This window comes from Cucurbita pepo, chromosome 15, assembly GCF_057944985.1.
Source record: "Cucurbita pepo subsp. pepo isolate OVF chromosome 15, ASM5794498v1, whole genome shotgun sequence".
Taxonomy (NCBI): Eukaryota; Viridiplantae; Streptophyta; class Magnoliopsida; order Cucurbitales; family Cucurbitaceae; genus Cucurbita; species Cucurbita pepo.
The window spans coordinates 9,485,619-9,512,002 of record NC_141812.1 but is presented as its reverse complement, the minus strand read 5'-3'; the positions used below and the strand labels follow the sequence as shown (position 1 = coordinate 9,512,002).

General features: G+C 34.3%; 3 protein-coding genes across 7 annotated transcripts; all 3 read left to right on the top strand.

Moving 5' to 3' along the window:
- The first annotated feature begins 1,503 nt into the window (after positions 1-1,503).
- LOC111811328 (presequence protease 1, chloroplastic/mitochondrial) lies at positions 1,504-13,189 on the top strand. The gene is made up of 19 exons (XM_023698113.2): positions 1,504-1,918; positions 2,143-2,326; positions 2,470-2,644; positions 2,746-2,878; positions 2,981-3,051; positions 4,754-4,837; positions 5,938-6,028; positions 7,044-7,564; positions 7,663-7,827; positions 7,918-8,136; positions 8,229-8,356; positions 8,946-9,135; positions 9,399-9,482; positions 9,567-9,664; positions 10,190-10,454; positions 10,530-10,692; positions 10,774-10,954; positions 11,624-11,695; positions 12,745-13,189. The coding sequence occupies exons 1-19, from the start codon at positions 1,648-1,650 to the stop codon at positions 12,884-12,886; spliced, it is 3,237 nt and encodes a 1,078-aa protein (XP_023553881.2). The 5' UTR covers positions 1,504-1,647; the 3' UTR covers positions 12,887-13,189.
- A 2,935-nt stretch (positions 13,190-16,124) lies between these two features.
- ICK5 (Cyclin-dependent kinase inhibitor family protein) lies at positions 16,125-20,093 on the top strand. Of its 4 annotated transcripts, XM_023698108.2 has the most exons (6): positions 16,129-16,283; positions 16,379-16,742; positions 17,121-17,176; positions 17,307-17,510; positions 17,639-18,334; positions 19,783-20,093. In XM_023698108.2, exons 2-5 carry the CDS (start codon positions 16,398-16,400, stop codon positions 17,706-17,708), a joined length of 675 nt encoding a protein of 224 aa, XP_023553876.2. In that variant the 5' UTR covers positions 16,129-16,283; positions 16,379-16,397; the 3' UTR covers positions 17,709-18,334; positions 19,783-20,093. The 4 variants fall into 4 exon arrangements, with proteins under 4 accessions (XP_023553877.2, XP_023553880.2, XP_023553879.2 ...); XM_023698109.2 differs by having other exon boundaries at positions 16,125-16,742; positions 17,127-17,176; XM_023698112.2 differs by having other exon boundaries at positions 16,126-16,742; positions 17,127-17,176; positions 17,334-17,510.
- A 3,043-nt stretch (positions 20,094-23,136) lies between these two features.
- On the top strand, positions 23,137-25,850 carry LOC111811325 (B3 domain-containing protein At3g19184). 2 transcript variants are annotated; one of them, XM_023698105.2, is made up of 8 exons: positions 23,137-23,259; positions 23,352-23,487; positions 23,560-23,661; positions 23,878-23,909; positions 23,998-24,160; positions 24,259-24,465; positions 25,230-25,518; positions 25,663-25,850. In XM_023698105.2, the coding sequence occupies exons 2-8, from the start codon at positions 23,356-23,358 to the stop codon at positions 25,671-25,673; spliced, it is 936 nt and encodes a 311-aa protein (XP_023553873.2). In that variant the 5' UTR covers positions 23,137-23,259; positions 23,352-23,355; the 3' UTR covers positions 25,674-25,850. The 2 variants fall into 2 exon arrangements, with proteins under 2 accessions (XP_023553873.2, XP_023553875.2); XM_023698107.2 differs by having other exon boundaries at positions 23,137-23,487; positions 23,569-23,661.
- Positions 25,851-26,384: the final 534 nt, after the last annotated feature.

Genomic DNA, 26,384 nt, shown 5'->3' with positions numbered 1-26,384 from the left:
TAGGAAAATATAGTAAAATAAGCATTTGTGTTTTCTTTAGCCAATGACTAAGTTTCTTTCAAATTCTATGTAGTTTAGGTTGCAGGTATAATCATTCAAGTTCGACATGATCAATCTTGCTTGTTGAGTTATTCAAATCTTAAACAAATGTTCTTACATTGAGATATTTGATTAACAAAAATCATTCAAGCTAGACGTGTTCAATCTTTCTTGTGGAGTGATTCGAATCTCAAATAATGTTCTTGCCTTAAGATATTCGATGAACAAAGTAATCTGAATCTTACTCCTCTTGTAGTGATTTCATATCAATATAGATATATTGTATTATTTTTAAAAAGTTAAGATATAAATAATTTTTTAAAATCAATTCATTATTCGACTTTAACGAGTCATGTTTATGGATTTATTTCGAAGCAATCAAATAAAGTTGTAAACTTAGGAAAATGGAACAATCAAATGTCGTATTCATGTTTGAGTTGGAGTAGAGGAGTAGTACACATGTGACCACGTAATGGCTAATAACATCTTATAATTAAATGAATTGTACGCTAAATTTTAAAAATATTTATCAACGTCAATTTTTCTTTTAAAAAATACATTAAAGTGGCAATATTATTGTAAATGTCTATTTATTTGTTTTTAATAAAAAAATGTTAATGTGGTGTCCGTTCGGAGGAGAACAAACCACTATTTATAAGGGTGTGGAAACCTTATCTAGACGTGTTTTAAAGCCTTGAGGGGAAGTCCGAAAGGGAAAACTCAAAGAGGACAATATTTGCTATCGGTGGATCTGAGTCGTTACAAATGGTATCAGAGCCAGACACTGGACGATGTGCAAGCCTTCTCACTGTTCTTCGAAGGGGGTAGACACGAGGCAGTGTGCCAGTAAGGACGAATTTGGGGGCGGTTTCACATTTCTTGTCGGGGGGAGGGTGGATTGTGATGTCCCACATTGGTTGAGGAGAAGAACAAACCACCATTTATAAGGGTGTGAAAAACCTTCTCCTAACAGACGCGTTTTAAAGCCTTGAGGGGAAGCCCAAAGAGGACAATATATGCTACCGACACTGGGCCCCGAAGGGAGGGTGGATTGTGACGTCCCACATTGGTTGGGAGGAGAACAAACCACAATTTATAAGAGTGTGGAAACCTTCCCCTAGCAAACGGCTTTACATTGGTTGGGAGGAGAACAAACCACAATTTATAAGAGTGTGGAAACCTTCCCCTAGCAAACGGCTTCTAAAGCCTTGAGGGGACGCCCAAATACCGGTGGATCTAAAGCCCAAAGAGGACAAGAGGGAGGGCAATATATATTATAAAAAAATAAAATTTACTTTTAATAATTATTAGAAAATAATAATCGAAGGATTAAATAAAATTATAATAAATATATGCTTATATAATTAAAAACCAAAAACTAATTTCGAATAAATAATTTATATAAAAAAAAAAGAGTATTTTTATTTATTTATTTATTTGTTTTTAATTTAGGCTAAGAATTGAGAGCTCAATGAGAAATTGACCAGATATTTGTTTCCGGCGAGTTTCAGCGCCACTCGTAAACCTCTCATCCTCAGGAACAAGCAACCCATTAAACCCATATCTCCATCTCTCTTTCTCTCTGGAATCTTCAATCGAAATCCGCCAATGGAGAAATCTGTTCTTCTCCGTTCTCTCACCTGTTCCTCTCTGGTATGCAACAGAATCTTCTTCCGTTCAGCTCACAGATTGTCTCGCTCTACATTACCGCCATCTTCGTCGTTTGTTCCGAGGAAGTTACACCGTCTCAATTCACTGCCTCGTCGTCATTTGAGATTACTTCCGGCGTATTCGTCTTCTCGTCCGCTTCACTTCAGAAAGAAGTTCTCGTCTCTGGCTCCGCGTGCTGTTGCTGCTTCCCCTCCTCACTCTCCTCCAGGTTTGAGTTTCATTTCTGTTTTGTTTTTCAATTCCATATCTTAGCCAATTCGTGAAAACTACTTGGAATTATTGTTGTTGAGTTTTTAATTTCGTGTTTGACTACAAATGCTGTTTGTGTTTCTTTTGGCGTTTTTTTTCTTTTTCTAGTTTATGAGATTCGAGTCCATGTTTGATTGCGATAAGTGGACCTGAGTGTTGTTTTTGTTTGTTCTTTGAGCGTAGAGTTTGCAGAAGTGTCTGATGAGGTTGCTGAGAAGCTTGGATTCGAGAAGGTCTCCGAGGAATTTATTGGTGAGTGCAAGTCAAAAGCTGTGCTTTTTAGACATAAGAAGACTGGTGCGGAGGTGATGTCCGTGTCGAATGATGATGAGAATAAGGTCTTTGGGATTGTTCTCCGTACACCACCGTAAGTGTACTTTGAGTTTTGGCTTCCAGTTTGATTACTTGCTGGTATTTTTTTTAACTAAAAACCAACTGATAATTACGATAGGACATGAAATATCATTCTCAGTAGTTTCCGTACAATCTCAAATTATAACTCTTTCACAGGAATGATTCTACTGGAATTCCACACATATTAGAACACAGTGTATTGTGTGGATCAAGGAAGTACCCAGTGAAGGAGCCTTTTGTTGAATTATTGAAAGGAAGCTTACATACATTCTTAAATGCATTTACATATCCTGATAGGACATGCTACCCAGTTGCTTCAACAAATACAAAGGTAAGCAGTGATATGCGAATCACAAATAAGATTGTAGTGGCTGAGATGCAAATATTGTTGAGTTTTCAGCTGACTGAAGATGACTTTGTTTTTATCCCCAGGATTTTTATAATCTTGTTGATGTATACTTGGATGCGGTCTTCTTTCCTAAGTGCGTGGAGGACTTTAAGACGTTTCAACAAGAGGGGTGGCATTATGAACTAAATGATCCATCAGAAGACATATCTTATAAAGGTAATTTAGCATACACTCATCATGGTGTGCAGTATTCTCTCTACTTCGATGAGAGAAAATGTTAGATTCTAATTTCTTCACTAAATCTTTCTTCAATGCCAGGGGTGGTGTTCAATGAAATGAAAGGAGTTTACTCCCAGCCTGACAATATCCTAGGACGAGTAACTCAGCAGGCAAGAACCATTTTGTTGTTTATCTCCCTCTGGTTTCCTTTCCTCTCCTATACTCTAGAACCTTTGCTCATGTTGTTCGTGTGTTGTTATGATTAGAAGATTTCAATTTTTTTAACCAAGTAGCATTACCTATGTAAATAGTCCATCATCAAAAGCTGAAAAAAGAAAGGGAAAAAAAAAAAAAAAAAAAAAAACTAGGGAGAATGAGACATATCCATGAAGATTACTAGGAATCGGATCCAAAATTCATTTCGTTGTATGTCCATAACGATAATGTACAACCAATTTCTTAAGGAGTCATTTAGAATAGAAAAAATAGGGAGAATTGGACTCATCAGAAATTTAACCACACACACAAGTAAATATAAAATCAAATAAGAAATATATAAATCAATCTTTCAAAAGCATATCCAGCTAATATCTACTTGAGTTCAGACAGTTAGAGATGAGAGAAACTGAGAGCCTATTTTGCTGTTTGCCATGTAGCTATGGTTACTTGTATCGTGGATATTTTATAACATCTATATCTTGTCCATAATTTTTTAATGTTAAAACATGGAAAAAGAATTTAAAATTGACCTTCTAGAGAGCCCTAAAAGAAGAAAGACTCCGGAATCTTTCCCAGAAGAAGTGCCACAAAATATTTGAGTGTTGGGACAGGGAAAGAGAGATCTGGAATCGAACCTTCCAAAGTGTCCTAAAAGATGATGAAATTCTGGACCTCACGTATCTTCAAAGAATAGCTGCTATTAAACTCTCCTTGGTTGAAGATAAAAGAGTGGTTACTTGAAAGTACCAGAGAGTTCTCCTACAAATCCTTGTCCCAACACCTTGCAGCCCCTCTCCTCAAGCCCAATGGTTAAGGTGTATTTGGAATTTTGGGGAGGAACCTTCCAAGGTTGCATATATCGTACAGACTCTAGGTTGGAAAAGATGGAACACAAACGATACAGTGAAAGCTATTCTCCATTTTGTATCTTTTCATTGAAATGAAAAAGTCCGTCTTCATAGGAGAAGTATTCTAGAAAAGATCATTTTTCTTAATTGATATAATTACTGTAATTTTGAATTGGGAAGGTTAATATTCTAGAAAAAAAAAAAAAAAAAAATTATAGACTTTTGATGTTTATTGACAATTGGTAGACTCTCCTTTGTCAGTTTTTTGGGAAGTTATCTCTACCCCTTCGCTGTAGGCTGTTTTGATGAATATTCATCTCCATTGTTCATAAAAAAAATGACAAAAAAAGAAAAAAACTTTATAAACTTTTATGTTTTAGTCTATTAAGTCCTTAAAATTTCAATTTTGTATCTAATAGATTCTTAAACTTAATATTTTGTGTTTAATAGGTTATTGACCTAATTGACATTTTACAAAATTTAGGTATTTATTATATACAAAATTAAAAGTTTAGGGCTCGATAGACACAAATTTTAATTTTATGTTTAATAAATCCATTAATTTAATAAAATCTTGAATATTTTAAGGGCTTATTAGGCACAAAATTGGAAGTTTAAAGACCTTTTATGCATTTTTTAAAATTTAGAGACCTATTGGACACAATTTAAAAAACTAACTTCAGGGACTTGATTCTTAATTTAACCTGAAAAGAACCATAAATCCAATTTCAATGATTATGAGTAAGTTGAATAAAATCTATTTGTTATATATGTAGTTGGTTGTTCATTGATTATAGTGTTGCAGGCTCTTTTCCCAGACAATACATATGGAGTTGATAGTGGAGGCGACCCACGAGTTATTCCCAAGCTTACATTTGAGGAATTCAAGGTTATTTTTCTTCGCATACTTTTATTGGAATTGATTACTGAGTTTACATTTTGAAAATTATAAAAGAACAAAGGAAGTGCAGTAGATGGGAGCTTGTAAGAACGCTTGCCAGTAGGATAATAACATGAAAAATGTAAATCTTGAGGTTGCAGCCACTTTATTTGGTTAATGCTTGTCATGTGGCCTGTAGGTTGTTATCTATTGCCTTGTACATGCCATAGTTGAAAGTTGGTTATTTTTTAGTCTTTTAAGTTTTGTTCTCTCTCTTTCTCTCCCCATGCATTTATGCATGTATGTGCATATGGCACGTATTACTTTACTCTTGATGAGAAAAATGGGATTTTATAAAAGATCGATATAGTATGTACTGTGGAGAATTTTACTGCCATATGTACCACGTAAGAGAGAAGAACAGAATGATCAGTTCTTTATAAATGATTTGCCAATTGATAACCTGAGTTAGTAGTATTCCTCACTCAATTATCTGTAGACTAATTAAAGGAGGTATATTTGTATCCTCAAGGGGATTTTGGTATGCAGTAATGGTATGAGGGAAGATGGCATCATAAACCTATGTTTTAAATGGACATTTGTATCTTAATTTCTTTAATTTTTAATTAAAAATATTTTATTTTAAATTTAGTATGAAGTGTTTTTTAAGGAATTTGAACTATTTTATTATACAAAATATTATTAAGAAATTTAAGTTAACTTTATGCCGTTCATTATGAAAAACAACGATCAGGATTTCCAGCTCCAAGGATGTTGATTTTTTGTTATTTATTGTTTTTTAGTTGGAGTAGGATTGTGTCAATTGCTAATTGTCGTGTTGTGAGAACTAAATCTGTAGCGTACTTATTTGTTTAAATTAACTCTATAGAGCTAAAACTCAAGGATAGCTATCTGCTTAGTAACATTCCAAAAGGAATGGACTCTCTCTCTTCAACAATGCGCATGCACGTCTGTTTACTATCTTTTCCATTGAAGTTAAACTGTAATCCTTATTTCTGCTCATACATATTTCTTTCACTTTGGATGATCTTCAAGTTGTACGTTCTCTTTTTTTCTTCTTCGTGTTTTCTCATTTTTCATGCCTGCAGGAATTTCACCGTAAGTTTTACCACCCAGGAAATGCAAGGATTTGGTTTTATGGAGATGATGATCCAGTTGAACGACTGCGTATTCTCAAAGGTAATTAAAGGAGAATGATAATAATATATTTTCTTTTAGAAAAGGCAATTAAGTTTTCTTGTCCATCATTGTTTTTATTTAATGTAGTATTAGAAAGTCATGGGTTGTTTTTTTTTTGTTTTTTTTTTTAATAAAATGTGCGAACTTGTTATAGTAAAATAAGGCATAAATATGAACATTCTTGAACCTGGTTATTGTTGACACTTCTGCTTTACATATTTCTTTATTTCAATAAAACCATTTCTTGCCAAAAACCATGAATATTACCTTTTTTTAAATGAAATCTAGTTTTTATTTTTAAGAATGCACAAACATAGAGTGACACCTACATGCACACAGATACACAAACTTCTCATTAGTTTGAAACAGTAACACAATTTCTTTTCAAGAAAATTCCTTTTTGTTCATGTTGATTTTCCCACATCATTTTTTTTAAAAAAATTATGTCGATATTTTAATTTGTTTATTATTGCCTTTCTCTTGGGTGTGTGTTTTTTTAAAATTTTATTTTCATGTGCACCATTTGTTTAAAACTTATTTTGACATCCTTCCCTTTATGGAGGAATAAAGTAGATCAACTGCGACGAGTTTTATCTGTGTATGTGACATCCCATGGCATTTTATTTTAACAATGTAAAAGTTTGACAAGTCATATCAATTGAAAAACATGAATTGGTTTTAAGGCCCTATTTCGATTGGAAGACTGAAAGAGGGCTTGGGATAATTGTGTTTTGAAGGGTCAACAGTAATGTTTGTTTGCTTTTTATAACTCCTTTTGGTCAGCAATCACTATTAACTTGTTATGATAGGTTTTTGTTACTCATTAATGACAGGGGTGTGCGTTAAGATGTAATCAAAGGATAAAACTGATGATAAAATTTTGAGAAGTACGGGAATTATCAATTAAAACTGAAGTTAAACTAGACCCTATAATTTAACCATAATGTTTTTGTTATTGGATTATGTATTTTATCTGTTACTGACTAGTTTACTCACTTCTCTGCCTCCATCACAGAGTATCTAGACATGTTTGATGCTAGTCCAGCATCCAACCAATCTAAGATTGAGCAACAAAGGCTATTCTCAGAGCCGGTTAGGATTGTTGAAAAGTATCCTTCTGGTGATGAAGGTGATTTGAAGAAAAAGCATATGGTCTGTGTTAATTGGTTGCTTTCTGAAAAGCCCTTGGACTTGGAAACTGAGCTTACTCTTGGGTTTTTGGACCATCTTATGCTGGGAACTCCTGCTTCTCCACTGAGGAAAATCTTACTGGAGAGTGGTCTAGGAGAGGCCATTGTTGGTGGTGGGATTGAAGATGAGCTCTTACAACCACAGTTTAGAATTGGATTGAAGGGTGTTTTGGACGAAGACATTCCAAAAGTAGAAGAATTAATTCTAAATAAATTTAAGAAATTAGCAGAGGAAGGTTTTGACAATGATGCCGTAGAGGCTTCCATGAATACCATTGAGTTTTCCCTGCGGGAAAACAATACTGGATCTTTCCCTCGAGGCTTGTCACTTATGCTTCGATCCATTGTAAGCTATAACTATAACCAGCTCATTTTATTTCCTAGTTGGTCAAATTCTTTTTTAAAGTTGGTTGGCTTACAATTATTAAAAATTAAAATCAACAGGGTAAATGGATATATGATATGGATCCATTTGAACCATTGAAGTATGAAGAGCCTTTGAAGGCCTTGAAAGCCAGAATAGCTGCGGAAGGACCCAAAGCTGTTTTTTCTCCTTTGATAGAGAAATTCATCTTGAACAACCCTCACCGAGTAACTATTGAGATGCAGGTAAAGTATGCTGAATCTTTCACTCAGAATTTCATTTGCTATGTCGTTAAATTTGATTTCATTAGTTTCCATCTTGCCCTCCTTTGACAGCCTGATCCAGAGAAAGCTTCTCGTGATGAAGCAGCTGAAAAACAAATCTTGCAGAAAGTGAAGGAAAGCATGACTGAAGAAGATCTTGCTGAACTAGCACGTGCTACACAGGAATTACGGCTGAAGCAGGAAACACCTGATCCACCAGAAGCTTTAAAATGTGTTCCATGCCTTTGCCTTGAAGATATTCCTAAAGAACCTATTCGTATTCCATCAGAGGTAACTATATCAATCCATATTTGAGTTCAGTCGACAATCTGCATTCTAGCTTAATTTCTAATCTCTTACTCTTTAATATAATCTACCTGCAGATTGTAAATGTCAATGGAGTAACTGTCTTACAACACGAACTCTTCACAAATGATGTTCTTTATTCTGAAGTTGTTTTTGATATGAGTTCAATGAAGCAGGAGCTTCTTCCTTTGGTACCCTTATTTTGGTAAGTGGTGGAACTTCATTAGTATGTTGGTCGTTCCAGGTAGCTTGTAACTTTTTCAAATTCAACAAATATGGAGTGAGGGATCAAATCTTCAACGGTATGAAAGGCTAATAGGTGCTTTTCTATTATGCTATGCTTGGGTTGACAAATAGCTTTTCATTTGCATTCCTAATTTTAAATCTCGCAAAAGATCAATGACTGAAGAATTCTTAGGTGCCTCCTCAAAATTGCAATGATTAACTTGTGAGTGAGATTCCTAAAGGGAATTTAAAAGGCAGATGCGAGAAACAATATTTAAGCCATTTTTGGAGTTAGGTGCTTATAACCTTTCATTGCCTGGAAAATCCATCCTTATGTCGGACTAGCTTACGAGATTTAATGTATTCTGTTTATGTTGAGATACATTGAACTGTTCTAAGCTATCTCCTCCCCATTTTCTGTAGCCAATTATCTTATAGATGATATCAATCATTAATGTATAGTGTGTCTTGTGCATTTGATCGGAATTTGGGAGTGGTTTGATGTGAATCTTAACATTTTTACCATTCTTCGGAGTATATCTTTTTGACTTCCAAATGTTCTTTGACAGTCAATCATTGTTAGAGATGGGCACAAAAGACTTGACTTTTGTGCAACTTAATCAGTTAATTGGAAGGAAAACTGGTGGGATATCAGTTTATCCATTTACATCATCTATACGTGGCAATGACAAGGCATGTACTCATATGATTGTCAGAGGCAAGGCTATGTCAGGATGTGCTGAAGACTTATTCAACCTGGTATATAACTCGATTTTTCTTTTTTTTTTTTTGAGTTTTCTTAATAAAAAAAAAATGTGCACTGCGTATATTCTCTGGTTTATTTATGTGGAATGCCGACTACCAACAAATTTGTCCTTTTATATTCACATTTCAACATTGTGCAGTTTTTTACTGCGTTGTAGCTGAGCCACTCACCGTTACTATTGGCTTTTTAATGTACAACTCACAGTTAGCTACTTCCTGATAATAAACTAAAAAGTTCATTTCTTTTTATGGTGTAGATGAACTGCATTCTTCAAGAAGTACAGTTTACAGATCAGCAACGGTTTAAACAGTTTGTATCTCAGAGCAAATCACGAATGGAGGTACATAAAATGAATAAACGACTAAAATGCCGATACCCACAATTGTGATATGTTAAGTATTAATGTGTATGTGATATCTATCAGAATCGGTTAAGAGGTAGTGGTCATGGAATTGCTGCTGCTAGGATGGATGCGAAGTTGAACAGTGCTGGGTGGATCTCTGAACAAATGGGTGGTCTCAGGTTGGTATATTTTCAATATTTTCATTTGTTTTTTCATTTTGGTCTTTTCTGGTGCTATGCTGTCGACGTGCATGCTCCTTTTGGGCATTTAACTCTTTATATGGTAATGGAACTCTTTTTGGGATTTGTTATATGGTCTGGCAATTCATCTGATGGTTTTCAATAGGAACAAGAAACTAAAATAAAAATGAACATAAAACGGTATTAATATTAAGGACAATTACAAGTTTTCCATGCACTTCGAGAAGGTTGCCTAATATGTAAGTTGTATCTCTTCTGTCTTGTCTAATATTTATGTTTCTTATAAAAGGATATAACTACTTCTCTAGCCAACTTTGGCTAATGACTAATATGTACCTAATATCTTAATATGATTTCTATTATTTATCCTAATAATATTCTTAACAGCTTTTCCTTGAGCTAAATGAGCTTTGAACATAGTATGCATGTATCATCTTATCCGAGATGTTTCAGAATAGTACATTGATTTCATCCTCCTTTTCTTGTTTTGTTTATCGTATAAAGTTATCTGGAATTTCTGCGAACTCTTGAAGAGAAAGTTGATCAAAACTGGGCTGAAGTTTCTTCATCACTTGAGGAAATCCGCCAATCCTTACTTTCAAGGAAAAATTGCCTAGTCAACATTACTGCTGATGGCAAAAACCTCACAAATTCGGAGAAGTTCATTGGCAAATTTCTTGATTTGCTTCCTAATGAACCTGTCATTAAGAACAGCTCTTGGAATGCTCGACTTTCTTCAGATAATGAAGCCATATTGATACCTACTCAGGTAAGGGCATTCTCTTATTACTTTTTGTTCATTTTTTTTTCTCCTCAACTATTTGTTAATAGCTAACTCCTCCAGGTAAATTACGTTGGAAAAGCAGCTAACATTTATGAAACTGGCTATCAACTTAATGGAAGTGCCTATGTTATTTCAAAATATATTAGTAATACTTGGCTATGGGACCGTGTTAGAGTAAGTGGAGGTGCTTATGGAGGGTTTTGTGATTTTGATACTCATTCAGGTATAAACTTGTGCTACCATCTTTTTGCCATTGCATGAAATATCAGTAGGTAATCTTACCCTACTTGAATTGTATTTGCAGGAGTATTCTCCTTTTTATCTTATCGTGACCCAAATTTGTTAAAGACACTTGATGTATATGATGGAACTGTTGATTTTCTACGTGAATTGGATTTGGATAATGATACTCTAGCAAAAGCCATAATTGGAACCATTGGAGATGTTGATTCATACCAGCTTCCTGATGCTAAAGGTTATAGTAGGTATGGTTACACTCTCTTCTCGTTCTACAATCATCAGCCTGTTCTTTGCAATATGTTGTGTATTTAATTCTAAACGTCTTTAGCCAGGTTTTGGTCATCAAGCCTCGCCCGACAGATTTTGTTATACTTAGATAACAGGAACTTGTATTTTGTAAACAAACTTCTTAAATAAAAGGAAGTCGTGAAAAATAGCGTCCAGGAAAACAGAGAAAGAAGTGTTCCTCTTAAAATACTATTATACGAGCATGTCTGTTGCATCCACCCAATACCAAGCTATTATAGCATTCATTGTATACTAAAATGGGTGGATATTGATTGGATACGATTGGGTGATCTCCATTGTCCTTAATATGCTAATAGAACATTGACACATTAAAGTATATTTCATAACATAAGGGTTCAAAGACACAAATTAAGAAGTTTTGAATACATTTAATTTTCTGATGAAAAGAATTTTCTTTGTTTTTTCCTCCCCTCTAATTTGCAAGGTAGAATACATTTAATTTCAAGAAAGACAAACTAATTTTCTGCCTGGCTTACAACTTATATATATTTGTATTTCGATACTACGAACAACTTCAACCAAAAAAAAACCTGGACAATTTTGTCTCTCTGTTAAATCGCCATTCTGTTTGAAATAAATTTACCATCTACATTTGTTCTCTTCAGCTTGTTGCGTCATTTGTTGGGAATTACAGAAGAGGAAAGGCAAAGGAGAAGGGAAGAGATTTTATCAACCAGGTAAAAAATGACTACTGGCTAATGTTTATTTTAGCAAGCAAGCTGTCAATCCTTTCCCTTGGAAATACTGTTGGCTGTGTTGAAGTATAGTAAGTTAGGAAATGTTTTGGCTTGCAAATTCTTTTAATCTATCATACCAATGAAGATTGTCAATTTTTAGCCAATCTGTATGCTGTTAGATTTGGGGGGGGGGGGGGGGGGGGGGGGGGGGGGGGGGGATTTTCCATCACATCGTGCATTAGTTCTCTAAAGTCTAAGCAAGTCCACTGCCCGAATACATTCTCTAAACGATTTCATTGATAGATGAAGTATAGGGGTAAGAACTCCAAGCTCCTATTGGTGAATTACAAGAAACCTCTCCAATTGGAGATTAAATAAGATGAGCTATGATGATTTATAGGTCGCTTATTTTTGCTAAAAACAAAGAATTAGAAAGAATAGTGTCCATAAAACAGTCAAAAGAAGAGTATATTTCCCTGATAATACGACAATTCCTTTCGTCCCGATGATATCCTTGAAAATGCGACATCTTAATTCTAGGAATGTTAAGTCTAGGGGTTTCAGTTGAGGGTTAAAAAGCTTGAGTTGAAGAAACTGATAGAATCTGAACAGAACTAAAATGATATTGAAATATAATAAAGGTAAAGAAGCAAGTTAATGCAACTGTTTCGAGGTACTTGGACCCTCCCCTCTTGAGAAATCTCTGAAGCCTTAATTCACTCACAAAAATAATGCCCAACTCCCTCTATTTATAACCAAATACCCAAATAACTTCCATACTAATTACTATTACATCCTTATTAACGTTCCAATCAGAAACATGGGAATGTTAAGTCTAGATGCAGGTTCAACTTCTTAAGTAAAGTTTCCCCAATCCACTTTTAATGAAGGCTCTCTTGTCATGTTTTTTCACTCACAAAAGTAATGAATTGGCATTAGGTAAGGGTAGGCAAGTCATTTAATTCTGTTTCCGGGTTTTATTATCTGGTTCATAATAAATTGCTTCTCTACTCTTTTGCCATGACTTATGTCCATCTCTCTGCCAACAGCTTGAAGGACTTCAAGAACTTCGCCGACGCACTCGAGTCAGTCAGAAACAAAGGAGTGGTAGTTTCAGTTGCATCTCCCGAAGATGTCGAAGCTGCACACAGCGAACGCCCTGGCTTTTTCCAAGTGAAGAAAGCCCTCTAAGACAACCCTCCAAGCTCCCATTGCAGCACCATCCCCACTTCCAAAATCTACAAACAAAGAGAAGAGAGAGAAACAAACCAAAACAGATTTCAGAAAAGGAAAAGGTAACCAGCATTACTGATTCATTTTGCAATACTAGTATGGCATGAACAAAAACATTGATTGTTTCAGAAAAATTCAATAGTTAATATTTGATCTGTTGTGTACGAACATGGGGGATTTGATAGTTCTTAAATGCTGCAAGCAGTGGGGGGGAGGTGTGTTTATTGATATGATGAAGAGAAGGAATGGTGATGTATTTAATTCTTGCGTGTCTCCTCTGATCACTTGCTCTCAGTTTTGATCAGGTTTTGTTGCTCTTTCTGTGCTCTGTCTTTCGCCCCGCCCCCCTTCCAATTTATTAAAGGAAACCATATTTATTATTTAGATATAACCCCCCATTCATTTCATGTTTGAATCCACTTGGTTCTTCATTGATTTGGACAGTCTTATTGAATGCCATTTATATATTTTTCAATTTCCATTTTCCTTTTTTTTTTTTTGTTTTAAGATGTCTTGCTTCTATTTTTGTTTTGGTGGAGTTGCAGCTGTAGTATTTCTTTTTCACTTTTACTGTCCTGATTGGGGTTAAATTAGAACTTCTTTTTAGTTGTTTCTATTTGTTGATTAAAATTTACTAGATGTGAATACCATGGGGTAAGAATTAGCAAAAATTCAAAGTTATTTGTGATTACACTTCGGTTGTAAAATTTAGTTTTCATTTGGTCTTTTTTATGAAACTGTTAAATTTTTGTTCTTGAATTTTGAATTTAGTTTTCATTCGATCTTTTAAGTTCTTCGTTTAGACGAGTCTTAAGATTTAGTTTACATTTTTAGTTGTTTATGTTAACTTGTTATTTATTTAATGGAAAAGTATTATTTTATGCTCTTGTATTAATTAAAACTCTAAGCTTAACTTTTGTAAGCATATTAATTTATGCTCTCCATTACATTTGTTTGGATTGTTTGGATAAACATGGTGTGAGATGGATAATGTTATCCATTAAATCCTTAAATTTTTAAAAGTTACCCAATTTAGATTTTTGTTTGAGGCTTTTGTTATAAAAAAAAAAATTATTCTCGCATTTGATTGTCTATTTTGTGTTAATTTGATCAAAGAAGACAATCTTAACAAACAAAGTCATTAAATTGATTCACTATGATAATTTAGAATTTAGTTAATGTAATTATAATTCACAACAATGTCTTTTGGACGAAATTTAATTTGATGGAGAGGGTTGTAAATGTTCGAGTGATTGTTTTGATTATTTTGAAACACATAAATGGAATATTTAAAACATTTTTCAAACTTATAAATTTTAATATATATATATATATATATATATATATATATATATATATATATATATATATATATAAAAGGCCAAATTAAGGAGAAAAAAATTTAAAAAAAAAAAAAAAAAACCCTTAAACTCCGTTTGCTCGTCTAAAAAACATCAATTTTTTAAAATTCCAATAATATTCTTAACTTAAAAAAATATCTTAGAGTTAGGTTTGGATGAAAAATTTTAATATTTGTTTTAAAAATACCATTACCCTTAAATTAAAAAAAAAAAAAAAAAAATCCTTAATATTTATATTATATTAAAAAAAATATCCATAAAATTTTAAAAGTAGCCTTTTTAACTAAAAAAAAATAAAAAAATAAAAAAGTTTCTACGGCCAATCTATGGACATAAGCCATATATTATTTTTCTTTTTAATGTTAATTTTGAAAGTTTATTATTTTTATATATGGTACCGATCGTAAGAATATTTTTGAATTTAAAAAAAAAAAAAGTTAAAAACTGTTCTTAAATTTTTTTTATAAAAAAATTAAAGGTATTTTTGAAGGTTGTTTTGAAACAAAATATTAACGGAGTTAATCCTATTTTTTATTTTTTTAAAAAAAAAGTCGAGGATAATTTTAATTAATTATTTATTTATTTATTTTAACTTGAATATATTATTAAAATTTTTAAAAGTTTTAAGGATACAATAATAATAATAGTGATTTAGAAGTTTATTTAAATGTGCATTTTTGAATACATGTGACTCTAGATTCCTATTGATTTAGCCTCAATTTATTTGTCATGGATTTATAATATTAATAGGGATGGAGCTAAGTTTAGTATGAAAATGTGCTCAATTTTAATAAAAAATGTAAGGATCATGGGCAACTTTAAATATTCATCAATAAGTTCTGTTGGATGATGGAAGTCCCACATCGACTAATTTAGGGAATGATCATGGGTTTATAAGTGAGGAATACTAACTCCATTTGTATGAGGCCTTTTGGGGAAACCCAAAGCAAAGCCATGAGAGCTTATGCTCAAAGTGGACAATATCATACCTAAGGTTAGGTATAAATAACAAAATTATATTTCAACCATTTCATTGAATTCTAACAAAAAAAAATTATGTCACGTCGTCTATCTATTTTAGTCTTTTATATCATGCAATCATACAATATTTAGGTATCACGTCCACTTTTACATTATGTTGCCTTAATTTTCGGTTAAAATAGACACTATCAGAGATCGATTATGTGAGCTATCTAAATCTTCGGCATTTGAAGACGGCATATACCTAGGCTTCCTAAACGCAAACTAACCCATAATTGCTACAATAATCTCGTGCCATTGCGCACGTTCATCAGGGTTTGTCAATGTTGGGAGGCAACACAAACATCCCGCGTCTGGACAAGTTCATGTCATACGCCAAATGCACTTGGGTTCGGCTTCACCATGCACATTCTGCCACTGCAGCACTAATCATCATCGAGCGTGCTCAAGGCTGGGAGGTTGCACCACATCATCTCTGTAACTGACCTAGAGTCACTACAGTTGGTATTAGAGCCTAGTTTTCTACTGACTTAGAGTCGTTACATTCTCGTTCCCAACGAAGTTCATGTCGTGAGACAAAAGCCCCGAATCCCATTTCACCTTGCACGTTTTATCGTCACGCTACCCACCATTCTCGAGGTTGAGGGCTACACAAACTTGGAAAGCAACGCTATAATTCTCATATAACGAGTTAAAAGAAACTAATTATAACATACTTAGATTAGACTTTGATTACTTCTTGTCTTATAAGCTTAATTTAACATTAATTTATTTTATCTTAAAAAAAAAAAACTAATTAATATAATTACTTTTAAAAATAAATTTAAAATAAAAATAAAAAAAAGGATTGAAATTGTTATGATTATGAAGAAGTTGGAGGATTCGTATTTCCAAAAGCTGCCCAAAATCTTCGCAACGACTTCGCTCCAAGCAATAAACAAAGATTGCCGGGTCGGAGATTGACGATTTTCAACCGTTGAAACAGGATCGCCGGCTCTCCGTCACCGTCGTCGGTAACCATCATAAGCGGCAACCACTTCCCCGCTTTCTTGTCGGATCTCTGATCCTTAAGCCTTCTCTTGCTTTATTTTTGTTTTTCTCTCTCTAGAAATGGTTTTGGAGAGGCCATGAAAGCAGAGTTCGAGTTGGAGGTGGAAACGTCGATGGTCGACTGTAAGCGAGTTGCGGTGATGACGGCGGCGAATAATGCTGGTTGCATGTCTAAGAGGAGGAGAATTTCCGGTTCGCCGGAGAGATTGCGGCCGTCGGCGTCTCGGTCTGACCTTGGAGACCGTTGTTTGTGGTTGGAGAATGCGACGACGTCTCTGTCGCGTTTGGAGAAGAAGAATTCCCTTGACATTGTCGCCGGAGGTGAGATGAGGTATGGCTTTTCAGAGGATCAGTTTCCGGTTTCTTGTAGCTCCAGTGACGACTGCGGGAAGGCCACCGTCGTGAAATTCGAAGATCTGGAGGTGAGTTTCCAATTCTTGGTTGAGGAGATTTACCTCTCTGTTTGTTTGGAATTTGGTTTTTAATTTTGAGTTTCTCTGTTCTTCGGTTAGCGAGAAAATGGAGGAGAAGAACAAAAAGTATCATTAAATTTAACCGGTTCATAAATCATGTTTTCTATATTCTCCGTTGAAATTGAATTTAGATGAATTGTTCTTCATATTACCGCGATTTTTTCCTGCAAAAAAATTCAGTTCGTGATTTGTTCGTTTCTTCATCGTTTAATTCAGTTCAATTCTACTCATAAAATTAGGACCGTTTCTACAAAATGATTGTTAAGAATTCAAGTCTGTACGTATTTTTTATCGTATTTATTGAAATTTATCTTCAATGCGCCATAGCTGCAGACCAAGAGCTTCGAAACCGTAGAGTCGATTCCTGTTAACGACATTGAAAGGTTCATTGCACTTTACTATTTTCCTTCAATTTCCTCCAACGAAACGGATTCTGAGAAACGCTTCATCTTCTCTTTCGCCATTTCTCACTCTGTTTAATGTTTAATTTCTGTTTCTTTCTTCTTCTTTTAGTTATAATCATAATTTGAATCTCTTCAGAGAGAGCACTCCAACGAGCAATCTCCGCGGAGATTCAGACGAAATGGACTCTCCGGCGACGAATTTCTTGACTGACAAACAGAAACCACCGGATCGTCCGAAGACGCCGCCGATTTCTGAGATCGAAGATTTCTTCGCTGAGGCCGAGAAGTACGAACAGAAGCGTTTCTCGGAGAAGTGAGTACAATTTCTCCACGCGCATGATAACCATCTCTGATTCCGCGCATTTTAGCCGAACCAAAACCTAACTAACTTTCAACTTCTTCTTCGTTAATCGATTCAATTTTTTCGTTCGTCTTGTTCAGGTACAACTTCGATATAGTAATGGATGTGCCATTGGAAGGACGATACCAATGGATTCGCCTGAAGCCATGAAAGACCAGCTAACCTTAAGCTAAGCCTCCGCCGGGATCTGGATTTCTCCGATTTCGAAAGAGACTCTGTTAATTTCTTCTTTTGTACAGCTTTCAACTCCATAAAAGAAGCTCCGAAACTAAATACTTTCAGTATACACACACACACACACTGCACACACGCCCATAGAAACCGCCGCCGCCGCCGCCGTCCTTTGATCATTTCCTTTCATGAACTCAAATCTATGTTTTGTGTCTTTCGTCCATAGTTGAGCACAGATTTCTGTAATTCTCACTTTGAATTCACGACAAATGTTAGCCATGTTCATCACAGTTCTTCCTTTTTTTTTGCCACTTTTTGAGCTTGCGTTATGTGTAAGAAAAGTGTGCTTTGTTTGAATGCTTATTCTCTGTGAAGAAAAAAGGGAAACGTGTAATCTCCTCCTTTTGCATATTTCTGAATTTTGTGTTATGGAATAGATCTGAAGAGCTGTTTGTGGAATATTCTTTCAGAATAAGAACAGGGCACCATTCTCTTAGCTACCTACCATGGAGGGGAGAAGAGGAAGCCATTGTTGGGATCATTTTAGCTCAACAATTCCAGAGGGTTAATTTGGATTCACCCCTTCAAACACAAAATGGAGAAAGGTACACAAGTCTTTATCTTTGTGGAAATTTTTTTCTTCCTTTTGAGTTGAGACAAAATCTTATCTCTGGGATCAAAATTTTCACTCTTTTACAGTAATTGCAACTTCTTTGTCACCTGTGATAGTGTTGCATTTGTGGAAGTATGTTGCATTTAAGATAAGTTAGGTGATGAAATATGTTATCATCATATATATATTCTCTTCTGTACTGGATCAAGATTTTCCAAAAGTAACTATTCATTTTTTCATATTTCATAATAACCCAAAAGTTTCTATGATTCTAATCATTTGTGTTACTGTCCAATCTTGATATCATCTGTGAAAAAAAAAATACCCTTATACTAGAATCCATGGATTCAGGTTTGAGGTTCAAAAAACACACATCTCTTAGCCTCAAACCTTCATGAGAGTAATAATTCAGCTCATGAACTTTAGCTTCATAGCGATTCAGCTCTTGTACTTTCAAATTGGTAACGATTTAGTCCTGGTTGGGAAAACTTTATGAAGTTTAATGAAATTTCCTACCCATGTAGATCGATAAATTGATCGGAGGAAAGTACAACAGCTGAATCGTTACAAACTTTAAAGTTTATGGATTATATTGTTACAAATTTTGAAAGTACAACAACTGGATTGTCGAAGTTTATGGACTAAATTGTTACTTTTATAAGAATTTAGAGACCAATGACATTTAGTTAAAATCGGGTAGTTGAGATAAGACTGTTCGTAGGGTTGGTTTGTTAAAATTTTGGGGTTATAATATCCTTAATGTTTGTGGATTATTTGATTTCAGAATCCGAATATTAAGAACTTAGCAACATTCCCTAAATTTCCAGACATCTTAGGTTAGTTTGAAAGTAGATGGATTAATTCTAAGATTTTGGGTGATAAGATAAGATTTAAGATGATTAAATTGTAGCAACTATATATATGTATATGTATATGTATATGTATGTATATATATATATATATATATTTGAATTGGATTGTGGTATGCTACACATGTCAAATCTTAAACATACTAAGAAGACACATTTATCCTGTCAAGTTTTCAGACCACATTTGTTCACTTTTTTCTTCCACAATTATTCGATTCAAAATCTAAATTCTCTCTTTCTACTGTTGAATCAGTTCATCTCTCTCTTACTTGTAAATTCATTTATGGCATTAAATTTGGTGGTGTGAACCATAATTTTATTGCAACCCCACGCAATGATTGAATTGACCTTGGTATCATATTTTACAAGTATTTAATTGATTCTTAGAAATTATAGTTGAGTTGTTTGTATACATATAAACAGCATATTGAAATGAAATTGTTTATGAAAATGGTTTCATGATGCTAATATTTTGTTACTTTTCAATTTAGTCCATATTGTTGTTTTCTTTTTTTTAAATTTAGACATTTATGTTTTGCATTAATCTCACTGTCACAATCGCGGTTTCTAGGCAGCGGAATTGGCGATTGTGCGGCACTCACTCTCAGCATTGAGTGAGTCAAGCCTACTTTGAGTCACGTTGCTTACGGTCGGGCAACGTAAATACAAACCTTGGGTCCGCTTTCAAGAGAAGATTTTAGGAGGGCCACTTGAGGGTCGCTGTTTCTCTTGTCGCAACGTGAGGGTCACAACCTTCTCTCTTCATAGGTAAGTTGTGACATTCTCCCACATAAATTAGTCATCGTCTTTGATGACTTACTTGGGTGCACAACCGTTGTTTGTGACATTGTCTATATATGAGATTCTCACTTCATAGGACTAGATATGTTGATGAGTGATCGGTATTATTTCCATTCAATTAGAATTGAACGAACTATTTTCATTTCCAAACGACTAATAAATAAATAAATATAAAAAGAAAAAGAAAAAGAAAAAGGAATTTTGTTTAAAATTATTATGGGGGTGGAAAATAGAGAAGGGAAGGGAGGAATGATGCAGGAAAGAGGGATGCACGTGGAGTGGTGTGGGGGTCTTCCCAGCATCCTTTGCTTTGGATCTGCTGCCCCCTTCGCCCTCCTTTTCCCTACTAATTATTTATTTTAATAAATTCATTATTTTAAATAATAATTATAATAATTAAAAAATAAATGAGGAGAGAGAAAGTCAAATTGTGAGACAGAATTTTGCTTTTTAATGAAGGAGGTTGGTTCCTTCCTTCCAATGTTTCTCCCTTCCTTTTTCCTCACTCTTTCATATATGTACGTGTATATATATATATTGGTTTCAGTCTTAAATTACAAGACACTGAGTATCGACTAATCGCTAAGAATTGTCTATTTAAGTCAGCTTTTGATGTTATCCGTGAGATTCTAACATCAGTTGGAGAGGAGAACAAAACATTTCTTATAAGAATATAGAATTGTCTATTTAAGTCAGCTTTTGATGTTATCCGTGAGATTCTAACATCAGTTGGAGAGGAGAACAAAACATTTCTTATAAGAATATAGAATTGTCTATTTAAGTCAGCTTTTGATGTTATCCGTGAGATTCTAACATCAGTTGGAGAGGAGAACAAAACATTTCTTATAAGAATATAGAATTGTCTATTTAAGTCAGCTTTTGATGTTATCCGTGAGATTCTAACATCAGTTGGAGAGGAGAACAAAACATTTCTTATAAGAATATAGAATTGTCTATTTAAGTCAGCTTTTGATGTTATCCGTGAGATTCTAACATCAGTTGGAGAGGAGAACAAAACATTTCTTATAAGAATATAGAATTGTCTATTTAAGTCAGCTTTTGATGTTATCCGTGAGATTCTAACATCAGTTGGAGAGCAGAACAAAACATTTCTTATAAGAATATAAAAACTTCTCTAATAAACGTTTTTAAACTGTGAGGTTGACATTGGATACGTAACAGACAAAACCGAAAAATATTCGTTAGTAGTGAGTTTAGGTTGTTACAAATCTCTAGTGTTAATGCAGCGATAGCTTTCAACTTTGTGTTGATAATGTTCATGAACGTTAAAAATGTTTAAACAATCAAGGATTTAAAAATGTTTAAACAATCAAGGATTTATATTAGACACAAAGTTGTAGGTTTTGAACCCTATTTGAGAGCCTATAAGCTACAACAATAAACCTGCACATCTATTGACACGTTGGAAGAACTCGACACTCAAATATATTAAGTATATTCTTGTATTGTTATCGATTATTTAAATTACCTTACCTTCCAATTTTGTATCGGATCAGAACTTTAAAAAAATTTAAACGGATAATTTTAAAAATTTAGGGATAAAAGTAAATACAATTTTCAAACTTCATATACTAAATTTATAATTTAACTTCTATATATATATATATATATTATCTAATAATGATTTGATTTTAATTTTTTTTTTAAATAGGGATAGAAATTGGATGGATATTTTGTTGATTATAGTTTAATAATATATAAGTTAATGATAAAGAAAAAATATGAATTTTCTATTTATGTAACACTTATGCCAACCAATTATTCATCGATACCTAAAATTATATTAATTATTAGTGGGACCGGGCAGCATTATCTTTCACAAAATGTTTCATTTATATTCCGAATATTTTCTTAAATGATCCATTCTCAACATAAATCAAACTATATAATAATCCATTTTATTTTTTAAAAAATCAAAGAATTTAATTTTTAGAATAAAATAATAATAATAATATTTTAATACATTTACAAACGAGTAGTATTTATTTATTAAACAAACCATATAAAATTATTAAAGAATCATATTTTACCCAAAATTAAAATTAAAATATGGAAGAGAGAGAATTGTTTGGAAAGCACAAATGATTTTAATAAAATAAAAGTTGGAATTTGTAATAATGTCACCCATTTTGTTGTCAACCAATACTATTGTTTCTTTTTTTTTTCTAATTATAATTATTTAATTATTTTAAAAAACATGTAAGTGAAGATAAAATATATAATCGAGGCAACCATGATGACTACTAGCTTTGCCTAATTATCATGGGTTAACTATAATGGTCGACCCTTCTAGGCCGACTAGCCATAGGTAGCATGTATGAGTTGACTTACGACCCAGAGGTGGCTAACCCACATGAGTCGGTTCACTACATAAGAGTAGGTGACCCATGTGAGTGAGTCACACCATTTGAGTGTAGTCATGTCATTTGGGTTAGACCACGTTATTATATAGGTCCTTGGCCTATTATTGGATTTTGAACACAATTTGATCATATGTATTCTTCACTCTTGAGTCGAGCTTACTGATTCAAATTTTGAAGTTTGTGTTTATTTAGTTGTTGTTCTCCGTCTTATTGTAGCTGTTGGCATGGAGTTAGCTTGAGCTTCTCTCTCAAGTCCTGTCATGATCGTGCACTCGACGAAAGAGCTTTACAAGCGGCATTGCCCTTCTTCACTCACGCTATATTGTTGGATCGGGCTTTCGCCCATTGTCTAAGATTCCCCACTGTTGTCTCCCATAGAAGTTTAAGTCGTGTCTCAGTTCCAAGTGTGACTGATCATCCGACAAGACCAACTAAGTATCATTGACTTAATCAATCTTTAGTTGAACAACGACCTAGGTAATTCATCAAACAACACTTTTCAGCTTTTTTTTTTTTTTTTAATTACAAATTTAGTCTCTAACCTTTCATCTATTTTAAAATTTATATATCTACTCAACATCTATCCATTTAGATCCAACTAAAGCCCATGGGCTTTCCAAATAAGGCCGAGTAACGGGCTTCAATTAGCAATATACAGAGCCCAATTAATCCCAGGCCCAATCCACTTCATCATCTCCATTGTTCACTGGTATATAGCTGTGCTTGAGCCCAATAGTAGCTTGGTTTGAATTCAAATCAAATCCAGAGCTCTCTGTAGTGGCGCTCGAAATTCTCTCGAGAGAGCCCATCACCAGAAAAATCGAAGGGAACAAGCTTCAGTTCCGCGACAGAAATCTACAACGGTCAGATTCTTGCTTCACTTTCTTGCTCTTTTTGCTCTCTTTGCCGATTTGAGGGATTGGAGACGGATCTTCCGCTGCTGTTTGGTTTCCAGGAAAATGGTGGAATCGAACTTGACTTACGAGGAATGCCGACGCCAGAGGTTGGAGGAGAATAAGAAGAGGATGGAAGAGCTTAATCTCAACAAGCTAGCCGATGCTCTGAAATCTTCCAGCCCTAAATCCTCTCCGGTAGGTTTCCGTTGTTCAAAATAGTTTATGATCTAATATCAATGAGTTTAAAACTTGATCTCTCTGTGGAAGACGAAGCAGCTAAAGCGTCCTCGTCACCCACTCGATATCTCGTCCTTAAGTGTGAGAAGATCCAGCCGTTTTGCGGATAAGCCCCCTCCAAGCTATAAGGAGGTAGGCTTTGAGTTCTTCGTTTTGATTATCCTTTCAGAGAAGGAATGCTGTAGTTTTTTAACAGTGGCCATTTTGAATGCTATTATATTGTTCTCACTGAAATGACACGCTTAATTAAGCTTTTACAGTGAAGAAAAGTGTTGTTCAATGGTTGGTCAGTTTCTAATTTAATCATTTAGTTATAGCTGAATGCTTAAATCTTATTGGTATTTGCAGGAGCCCATTGAACCACTTGCAGGTTTAAGAAGGTATGCAAAATAAAAAATCCTGTTTCGAATTACTTTACACTATTTGGTGTCTTTTTCACTTAAAAACACGATAAAATTGGACGAATAGGACTTATCAAAGGAGGGATTTGTTGAATCGGGTTTATGCTTCAGATGTGGAAAGGCAATATGCCATTGACAGAGCACGAGACCTTCAATCTAGCCTAGAATCTAGATACCCAAGTTTTGTGAAGCCCATGCTTCAATCACATGTCACCGGGGGATTTTGGCTGGTCAGTTTATGATATCATTTTACTGAATTTTCAGCTTTGATTGGTTATATAAAGCTTATAATTTGACGAAGTATATTGTCTTATTGAGTTTCCTATAGGGTCTTCCAGTTCATTTTTGCAAGGCACACCTTCCCCTTGAGGATGAAATGTTAACTCTGGTGGACGAGGATGAAAATGAGTTCCAAACAAAATACCTTGCCGAAAAAACAGGTCTTAGTGGTGGTTGGAGAGGGTTTTCCATTGATCACCAGTTAGTAGATGGGGATACTTTGGTGTTTCAGTTAACTAAGCCGACTGAATTCAAGGTGATTACATGGAAAAGAAAATTATATTCTGTCTTGGCCAAGCATCTTTTCATGTGATTCAAGTTTAATGGGTCTATGCACAATTAATCTAGCACATTTAGTTTGAGGTTTAGGACACCGTACAGTCATATTTTATCTTACATATAGTATAGTTCATATCCATAAGAAGTAAATGCACGTCTTGAACAGTACTAGCTTCTTCAAAACATGTAGGAAACTGATTATAGCTGTTTGTTGCCATAGACAAGGGGAATACATTTTGGAAGTGGGGGGAGGCAGGATGGGATATTCAAGGCAGCGGTTTGTAGAGATTCTTAAGCATTTCTATATTTCTAGTATTAGGAATCATGACCCTCCATACCATACCATTAATGGTATGATATTGTCCATTCTGAGTATAGGCTCTCATGGTTTTGCTTTTGATTTCTCAAAAGGCTTCATATCACTTAGATGTATTCGTTACTTATAAACTCATATCATCTCCTTAATATCACTGATATATTCGTTACTTATAAACTCATATCATCTCCTTAATTAGTCAACATGGGACTTCCTCCCAACAATTCTCAACATCTAATTCAACTCACATTTTCCTTCCTCGAGAAAGCATACTGTAATTGACTTAGAATTATTGGTGCTAGGTCGACATAAAGATTCCTCTCTTAATTTCACTAATCTTAGGAATCTCAAAGAAATGACTGAAAATTTCTTTATTCCAAGTTGTGAACTTCCCTGCTCTAATGGGCTTTGCCTTGCATTCACAGGTGTATATCATCAGGGCATACAATTTAGAAGACAAAGAAAACACCCATGGGGATTCTGATGTCACCCAATTGGAAAGAAATGGCAAAGGAAATACTGGATCAGGTAAAGGAGATAACGGCGAGGATTCAAACGTATCCCTCTTGGAAAAAAGTGGTAAAAAGGTTACTAGATCATCGGGGCGTAAAACCAGGGCTAAGAAATCTGAAGATAAAGCAGCTAACGGCGAGGATTCCGGTGTCTCCCAGTTGGAAACAAGTGGCAAAAGAACTACAAGATCAGCAAGTAAAGGTATCATTGTTCATATAGACCTTCCTTCTATTATTGCTATTATCACAACAGTTTCTCTCTCACATGCTTTGAATTGGTAATGGATGTCTGAAAAGATACTGAATTTGAATTTATAATTAGCTTCCACTTTCCTTTCTCTGCCAGGGAAAAAGTAGCTCAAGATCTGCCTTCTTCTCCCCCACAAGGTTTATTATAAGTATCCCTATCCAAGGCTTTTTGACACAAAAGATTGAGAGCTTTTAGGATATTTTGTCAGGCTTATCTCTCTCTGGGCTGTTGTAATTGTATGTTATAATATCAAGACATGTCAATGAAATGACCCCCTTCTATGATTTGAAGCTCCCTCCCTCCCACGAGCTGTGGATGGCCGAGTTTATGGAGGGTAAAATATGGCGCCATCAACTCTCTATTTACTAGCTTGACAGAATAGTTCATGTAATGGCCCAAATCCACCGTTTGTAAATATTGTCATCTTTGAACTTTTTCTACTGATTTTTTCATCAAAGAGGACAATATCTATTAGCCGTGGGTTTAAACCGTTACCGTTCAGGTGGTTAAAACATAGACTCTTAATCAAGAGATCAAAATTTGCATTATAACCAAACAAAAAAGGGTTGTTCTTTTACCTCTCTTATTCGATCTTTATAGATGTCTAGAGTAAAATATGGCACGATCAATGTTTTAGCCGATTCTCTCTATGGATTGTATAGTTTAATTAGTTAACACATATGCTCTTAATTAAGGGTTTAAAATTTCAAATCCTTTAACACATTTTAAGAATGGATGTTACTAGATACATTTGGAGTAAAGTCACTTTTGTCAAGTTTAAAATTATTCTCAAACATGTCTTTAATTGCTCCAAACTA